Below are 8,860 nucleotides of genomic sequence, written 5' to 3' on the forward strand. Positions count from 1 at the left end.
ATGTATATGTATATTGATTAGATAATTGTATACTTTACATATGCATTTGTATAAAAAGTAAGCGAGATTGGGAGAGAGAGAGAGAGAGAGAGAGAGGAGAGAGGCGAGTGAGATTGGGATAGGCGAGCGAGAGAGGATAGAGAAGTGAATTGTATATGTACAGTGATTAGATAATGGTATATTATACATATATAATCATATATTCCGGCGAATTACACATATACAAATATCACTAATTATACAAAATCGAATTCACCCCACATAATTAATGTATAATGTTATCGTGAGTGATAATTATAGCGAATTATAATTATGATAAGTAATTAAATAGTATAAATTTACTTATAAATTTTTCTAAAAAAAACTATGTGAAAAAATTAAAAATGACTCTTGAAATTCTATATATCACATAAATTATAATAAAATAAATACTGTAATAAATAACGTTGATGACTGATTGTAATATTTCATCTCGCCTGCAATCTGTGGTTGTCCAGGCAGATATACGGCCTACAATTTACCACGTAGGACAGGAACTAAACCGCTTAAGTCTTTGTGAACCGGATAATAATTTTCAGACCGACCGGTTATGGATAAAACCACACATATCCTCTCAAATAAGAGCAGAGCAGAGCAGTGAACTCCTCTTCTCTTTTTCAGATGGCTGCTGCAACTCATCTTTCTTTTTCTCCACCAATTTCAGTTTCTTCTCTCCCTTTACGCAAACCTAACTTTGTTACTCCCAATCTCCAGACCAGTCAATCTCGAATTTGCACAAGAATACGTTGCAATACTAACTTATTAGGTGATTTTGGGGCCAGAGACCCATTTCCAGCTGAAGTGGAGAGTAAATTTGGTGAAAAGGTTTTGGGTAATCCTGACACGGAACACAAAATTCTCATCCCAGCTGCCTCTGCTTTGTCCCTTGCTAATCATGAATGCACTGATATCTCACCCAATCAGACTCCCTTGTCCGAATTTGAAGCTAAACAGCTTTTGTTCAAGGTTAGATGTACCAATTACTCATTCCATCACGCTCCCATCCCTTGAAAACCCTAATTGAACGCACCCTTTCGTTTCTGTCCTTGTATTTATGCCTCTTCTCACTATATTCTTCATTTTGTCTGTAGTTTGTTTGTTGATTGAATCGAAATATAGGCCACGTAGATGGAGTTTAGTAAAAAAATAAAATAGACCAATATAGGCCACGTAGATGGAGTTTAGTAAAAAAATAAAATAGACCTTTTAATCGTTTGGTCATTCCTTTCTTCACAATCTAGTTTGACTAGACACGGAGTTTAGTAAAATAAAATAGACCTTTTAATCGTTTGGTCTTTCCTTTCTTCACAATCTGAGATGGTTTGGTTGGGAACAAAGTTATTTCAATCAAATGATGGTAAAAATAATCCAAAGAGTACCTTCTTCCAAATGTGGATAAATTATTATACTTTATAAACTCTTTGAAAAAATAACTTAGGATGTTGACGTTAAAAATGTAATAACACAAACTAATAAAGAAAGTAAAACACAATGAATTGAAACAGGGGACCATTTTATTTTATCTAATACTGTTTGATTTGACGGGATAATGTCTTTCATATTTGAATGCTTAATCCACTTGAATTGCTGAAAGTTGTTTAATTTGGGTAAAATAAAATTATTTGTTGTATGCCGGTGAAGTCTTTATGTTGAAGTTCATTAGTAGAATATTCCGTGCTTGCTCTTCACAAGGTTATGCTCTGTTCGACAATCAATGACTATCAATTAAGAGAAATGAATGTAGCCTAGTATATCCCTTCTTGTTCCATAGCTAGAATTTTGGAATCGTGGCGATTTATAAGATTCACGCCAAGAATTTCAAATTTGCAAATCATTTAGCCAGGGGCCAGGACTGGAGAAGCATGCTTTCCCCTGGAAATTCTAGAAATTGGAAAAAAATTAATAACGTGACAAGCTAGAGCCAAGCTCCTGTTATTTTTCTTCTAATAGAATACCTTTTTTTATGACCGTGAGGTCTGGGCCAGCTTTTGCCACCTTGACAATTCCACATGGGATACTTGTCGCCTCCCACCAACAAGGTACTAGGTAACTCTGTCCACCAAAGCAAAGACAGTGGCAAGAATCACCTAGGAAGGTGGAAATTCAGAAGGTAATAATAGATCAATCACTCTCCGTGGTTTAGCTGCATGAATTACTGTAATGTTGGGTTCAGCCTTCACGTAAACCTGGTTATATAGGAAAAGAACCAAGGATGGAGCCAGGTAGTGCCGACCCCCCTTCGATAGAAAATAAACGATTTATGTATGGTTGAAATTGTTTTTTTATGCATAAATAGGAGATGTTGAACCCTCTTTGACTTCTTAGTGAGTTTACCTTTCATATTTCGAATCATCTTAACAAAAATCTAACTCTGCCACTGTTGAATACTGTGGTTTAATAAGTAAAATCTAAGATCTTTATTAGGTTTGAATTGGATAAAATAGCACACACTGTTGTCGATAAACGAAAAGCATGCAAGTTATTGCTCCAAATTCGTTCTTCAATTGTTCACTGATCCCATATGGTTGCAGGTTGTTGGCTGGAGAATAGCAAATGAAGATGGGGTGCTTAAACTACAATGCACATGGAAATTAAAAGACTTTGATTGTGGGGTTGAACTAATCAATAGAATAGGCAAGGTGGTGGAAGGCACAGGGCACCTCCCCACTCTTCATCAATTACAGCAGTCTAATCAAGTTCATGCTGAGCTGTGGACTCCTTCCATTGGTGAGTACACTTCCTCAGTCGCTCCTCTCCTCCATTCCACCCTTATTATTTACGAATTCATCTGTAGCGCGTTCTATGTGATAATTGTACTGACTTACAGCAAGATTGGGTAAAACTCTTGGAAAATTAAGTTTCTTACCGAACTTAACATCTTATTCCCAATCTCTTTTACTTTTGTTGGATTTCTTTAATGATCATAGTGGTACATTCTAATTGCAGGAGGTTTGAGCACGAATGATTTCATCATAGCTGCTAAAATAGATCAAGTGAAGACATCGGACCTTGTACCAAGAAAAAGAGTCTGGGCATGATCTCAGATAATAGCATTGCGAATCACACGAAATGCGGTTTCCAGAATTGCAGACGCTTATCCTTCAGTGATAAAAACCTTGTCTGATAAGCAATGGCAAGGGAATTTTTACTGCATTGATTCTGTATTAATTTTATAATTGATTCTAAACAAACAAAGCCACCATTATTATCAAATCCTCTGAACTATGGGATTCAAATCTCAAGGTATAACAATCCTCAAATCATGTATTTAATTTTTGTTTGTTATTTTAATGTAAAAGGTAATTATTTTTTTCTAAATAATGTTTACATATATTTTAATGTAAAAGGTAATTATTTTTTTCTAAATAATGTTTACATTTTGTAATTAGTCAACTTTATTTCCCCATCTGATAATTGGGGTCAGTTTCAACGTGGATACTGAATACAGAATGAAAAAAAAGAAAAGAAGAGAAAAACTGATACAATAAAAGATCATAATTCTCCACCATAACTCTGAAACAAAACATATATTATTTATCTTCAATCCTCCAATACATAGTAGTAGCAAAATATACACAAAAATTACTATAAATGTGAAAGAACAAAAAAAAGATTACTCTGTTTTTCTCTTTATACTAATAATTTCTAGCCTACAGTATTCTTGGGAGTATGACAATCAGGGCAAGCACGGAGATGAAAAGCACATGTTGCACAGACACGAAAATGGCCACAAGGCCAAATAATAGAAGCGGCATTTTTGCGGCATGCATAACAGTTACCGCCCACACTTGGTGGTGGCTCCACCATACTTGGTGGTGGGAGCACCACCACATGAGGATCAACATGAGAGGACTCAACCGACTCCTGCTTCATTTGTGCCTCTAAGTGATGCGCCGCGTAAAGACGAGAGTCCAGCACTGCACACCTCACATCAAGACTCGCAACTTTGTTTTGCAGCTTTCGACTATGGTTAGTTAACAAGTTTACCTTATTCTCCAATTCCATTATCCTCATCTTCGCCTGCCTTAATTCTTCCTCTTTCTCTACCAATTTTTTCCCTGCTTCCCTGTTTGCCGCGGTTGAAATACTATTGAAGTGTCTCATGTAAATATCAATCAACATGTTTTTCACTTGACCACTCTGCATTGCATCACATCAATCCATCTTCAGTAAATATTTTTATTTTTTTTCAAAATAATAGAAATAAACGAATAAGGTTATAACCTACATGTGATTCGATAACTTGATCAACAGAATCATACATGTGTCTGATAGATCCAGGGACGACAGAGTCATCATCTTCTTCAGTTAATAAGGCGGTGAAGGAAGTGAAGGGCCTCTTCAACAGTACTTCCACATTTTCAGGTTCGGTAAGGGGCTGCATCTGCTGCTGGGTGTTGAAGTTGAAGGAGGACGGGGTAGGACAAAATTTCTGGAGGGCAGGCTTGAGGGGCAATCGATTCGCGGGCGTTGTTCTTTTCTGCTGCGATACTGCTACAGAAGAAGGCTCCTCTTTCATTTCTTCCATCTTTCTCTTATTCTTTGCATCAATACGAACCGCTGCACCAAATTCAAAAACATGTTACCACCAATTCTATCTGTTAAATTAACCAACAAAAAAATGATTAAATTGAAACGAACATCGTTTGGGAGGCATGGTTGCAGATCAATTCTTTGACAGAGGAACCCTGATAATGATAAATTCTACGCAAACTACCGAAGAAATTGTAATTACAATGTAATGGAGAAGAAGAGATTTAGTGAGGAGGAAAAGCCATCGGAGTTGAGTTTTTTAAAGAGAAGAAACGGTGGCAAACTTTCGCCAACAGAGACGATGCTTTGCAATTTAGACGGAAAAGACGTTAGTTAGGCGCCCAAAAAAAATTTTAATTAATTAATTTTATGATTTTATTTGTATTTAAATAATATGGAAAATGATAATTTTAAAAAATTATATACTCATCTATTTTTACTATAAATATTTTAGAACTTTGAATTAAACTACTCAAATTTTTTTATTATTAAAGAATCTTTTTTACAATAACATCAAAGATAATATATTACAACTAAATGACTAACATCTTATTAACTAGAATTAATCTCTATCTTTATTAAATAATAATGTTATCTCCAAAAACAAGTAGTTGTTAACAATTAGAGCATATTTGGGTCAACTTATTTAAATGTTTTTAAACTAAAATAATTTAAAATCACTTATATACTTTATCATTTAAATAAGAAAAAAAAGTTTTTATAAGTTATAAGTCAAAATAATACTAATTTTTTTAACGAAAAAAGTTATAAATCAATCCATATAACAATAAAAAGATTACTCTAAATTACTTATATTAGTATTATTATGTATTTATTTATGATCCTTTAATAAAATTTAGTTTTAGACCATTAATTTTATTGAGACACTTTTAATATAAAATAACAAATAACTCAACATAAATTTAAAAAATATTTTTATAACGACTTGATTTTATCAAAAATCAAACATATTGTTAAGAGCACATGCACCATAATTTATAATATATGGTTTATTAACTCATTTTTTCTCATTAAACTATTCTATGAATAATTTGGAATAATTTGATATTTAATGAGTTTCAATAATAATATTTTAAGAGAAGACCACCGAACAATCCTTTCATGTTCGAAACGTATATTGCATATTGATCGTGATGAAATTTGTATTTTCAGTCACTAATGGAGGTCGAATGATTTCAAAGATCCAATTTCGTTAGAGCAGTTGTGGTAGCGTGACAGCTTTATCCATTATTATCTAATTATTTCATAGTCATATATGGATCAAGTAGAACTAACATTGGATATACACTGCAATGGACAAAAACAAAAATCAATGTAATTTTTAAAATAACAGTTTATTAATAAATTTCTACAATTTATAATCAAAACATAACGATTTAAAATTTTTAATTTCACTCAAATTACAACCTAAAATGGCAATAACTTCAAAATTTTAATCTAGCAAATTACTTCTAAATGATCGCTGTCAAAACATAGGAACCCAACAAGGTCAAATCCCACATAGAAGGAATTAAAGGCAAATTAAAATTATGATTCTTAGATATCTAAATTCAAGTAGAAATTTTATGATCAACTCATTCAAATGTGTTGTGCAACATTGACGAAATCTGCTAGTCTTCTAAAGCCTCTCGGCTCAAATAAGAGAACTTTATCAGAAGTCTTTGCTAGCATTTGGGTGTCAGATTAGTTAGTTCATCATCACATGCCTCAAAATTTATTATCTTATATGTAACTAAAGTAATAAATGGGGTTGGTAGTCCTGAAATATTCATCTGTTTTTTCTTTCTATTTTTCAATCTCATAAATATGATATCAGAACCGTTCATTGATCTCAATAAATTTGTGAGAGCATTAAGAAGACTTTCAATCACCTTTTTAATCTATTTTATTTTTAATTCGTGCTTTTATTTATAAAGAAGACTATTTTTAATTGATTTTAAGCATATATTATTTTTAACCTTGTGTTTCAACCATGACAAGCAATATTCTCTTTCCGTGCCTCTCAAATCTTCATTAGAGAAAATAATCAAATATGAAGAGTTAAGATGAAATTTTATTTTGAAACTTATAATTTGTGGAATGTTATAATGAAAAATTAAAGGAAAAATTACTTGAATGTGTACCTTTCAATATATAATTATTGATTTTAGCGATACTTTTTATTTATTATCATTTATAACGATATTTTTTATTTATTATCATTTATAACGATACTATATTAAATCTGTAATATGCATTAAAATGAATTATTTATACTATATATATGTATTATAACTGTTTTTTTTTTAAATATATTATGTTTTTTTATAAGAAATTAACACATTGTATTATAAGTGTATTAAAATGTATGATAAATGTATTATCCATCAATAAAACTTGTACATATGTGAATAATAAAGTGAATTTTGTAATATGTATTAAAACTGAATTAAAAGTGATCAAGTGAAAAAATAATGTTATTACTATAAATGATAGATATTTTTTGGGAAAAGAGTCTGATATACCCCTCAACTTTGTCATTTGGAGCTGATATACCCCTTGTTATGAAAGTGGCTTATATATACCCCTACTTACAGACAAATTGCTCACATATACCCTTTTCCTCTAACGGAAATGAAAAAAAAGATAATTTTAATCTAACTTTTTATTTTTTTTTCTACAAAAATATAATCCCATATGAGTAAATTTAATCCTCGTCAATCATATTTTTTTGACTTTTTTTTTGTTTCAATGACTAATTTATAATTATTATTTTGATAATCAAATTTATTTATGTTTCACTAATATTCTTGTAAAACTTGTTGTACATGACCAAATTTTTTTCTTCGAATACAAAAATCAAATTACAATATAGACAAAAAAATAGTTTAATTTTTTTTTCTTTAAACAAAGAAATGAAAGAAAAAAACAAAATAAGAATAAGAAACTCAAATAATTATAATAAAAGAAGTCAAAAAATAATTTATGTATTAAAAAAATTAAAATATACCTTGAACTTTGATAGAAGAATCATATATACTCCTAAATAATTTTTTTTTAAAATTAAAAGTAATAAATATAAATTTAAAACTAATTTTTTTAACTTCCGTTAAATGAAGAGTATATGCGAGCCATTTTGTAACGGTAGGGGTATATGTGAGCCGTTTGTATAACGGTAGGGGTATATATGAGCCACTTTCATAACGAGGGGTATATCAGCTCCAAATGACAAAGTTTAGGGGTATATCAGACCCTTTTCCCGATATTTTTTTGATATAGCATATTTATGCAAGTTTACCAAAAATTAACTCATACAATCACTTCCTAAAAATTCTACTGATATCAAAATTAAACTTCATTCAAAAGAAAATAAAATAAAATAATATAAAGTCACTATTATAATTCAATCTCTAGTTGCAGATTTAATTTTCTCTGAAATCGTTGCATGTGAGATAACTAGAGAAGCTTGAAAAGAATTTGAAAAGGAATACCAAGAAAGTGAACAAGACACACAATCAAATTCTGAATTTGAAAAGAGATTTTGAATCTCTTAGACTGCAAAAATGTGAGAACATCACTAATTATTCAGACATAATTTGATTGTCAATAAAATTAAATTGCTTGACGAAGTTTTTAAATATAATAAAATAGTTGAAAAAAATTAATTTATGACTATTTTTAGAGATTTAAGTCTAAGAAACTTACTTTGAAAGAGTCTAAAAATATCTTTACCATCTTTTTAGTAGAATTAATTAGTGTTCTTCAAATACAAAAACAAAGAAAAACTCTTAAACAAGATAAAGTTATTGAAGATACCCTTTACGAAAATTACCGAAAAAATGTTAATTATGTTTGTGGAGATTTGATGCATTATGTGAGAGTTGCAAACAAACAAGTTATGTTACAAATGTGTGCAAGTTCAAAGACATTTAAGATATTTTACAAACACTAATTTCGTTTTGATAGAATGTATTAGCAGAAAAGCATTTATTAACTTTGTGCATTAGTAATATCTTATTCGATATACTTTTTCATGATATGGGTATTCGCTCGGTGTATTAAAGTGTGTATAACTAACAATGTAGATTTCTAGGTATCAGTAATGCAAGAATTTTAATTACATGCATTAACAAGGTTAGAGACCTTATTGTTTTTCAAAAAAAAAATTACATCTTTTTCATCATAATTGTGAAGGATATCTTTATAAATAAATATTTTTATGCAATACATGCTATTTTTTATATATCAAATCAAACAATACATAAAAAATAATTTATATATATATATA

At 30.5% G+C, this 8,860-nt stretch overlaps 2 protein-coding genes across 2 annotated transcripts; one reads left to right on the forward strand and one right to left on the reverse strand.

The window, feature by feature from the left end:
* The first annotated feature begins 591 nt into the window (after positions 1-591).
* Positions 592-3,357, forward strand: LOC107015019 (probable pterin-4-alpha-carbinolamine dehydratase, chloroplastic). The gene is made up of 3 exons (XM_015215172.2): positions 592-1,005; positions 2,571-2,766; positions 2,986-3,357. Exons 1-3 carry the CDS (start codon positions 661-663, stop codon positions 3,075-3,077), a joined length of 633 nt encoding a protein of 210 aa, XP_015070658.1. The 5' UTR covers positions 592-660; the 3' UTR covers positions 3,078-3,357.
* Positions 3,358-3,547: 190 nt separating this feature from the next.
* On the reverse strand, positions 3,548-4,828 carry LOC114076543. The gene is made up of 3 exons (XM_027915778.1): positions 4,681-4,828; positions 4,268-4,599; positions 3,548-4,179 (listed from the first exon to the last, which is right to left on the reverse strand). Exons 1-3 carry the CDS (start codon positions 4,694-4,696, stop codon positions 3,685-3,687), a joined length of 843 nt encoding a protein of 280 aa, XP_027771579.1. The 5' UTR covers positions 4,697-4,828; the 3' UTR covers positions 3,548-3,684.
* Between the last annotated feature and the right edge of the window lie 4,032 nt (positions 4,829-8,860).

Source organism: Solanum pennellii, chromosome 3 (genome assembly GCF_001406875.1).
Source record: "Solanum pennellii chromosome 3, SPENNV200".
NCBI lineage: Eukaryota > Viridiplantae > Streptophyta > Magnoliopsida > Solanales > Solanaceae > Solanum > Solanum pennellii.

Excerpts from the sequence above, each read along its gene's own strand:
- LOC107015019 (XM_015215172.2), top strand. The coding sequence starts at position 661 with ATGGCTGCTGCAACTCATCTTTCTTTTTCTCCACCAATTTCAGTTTCT. Across the intron at positions 1,006-2,570 it reads CTAAACAGCTTTTGTTCAAG|GTTGTTGGCTGGAGAATAGC; the intron begins GTTAGATGTACC and ends ATATGGTTGCAG. Across the intron at positions 2,767-2,985 it reads GCTGTGGACTCCTTCCATTG|GAGGTTTGAGCACGAATGAT; the intron begins GTGAGTACACTT and ends TTCTAATTGCAG.
- LOC114076543 (XM_027915778.1), bottom strand. Across the intron at positions 4,180-4,267 it reads ATCAAGTTATCGAATCACAT|AGTGGTCAAGTGAAAAACAT; the intron begins GTAGGTTATAAC and ends GATGCAATGCAG.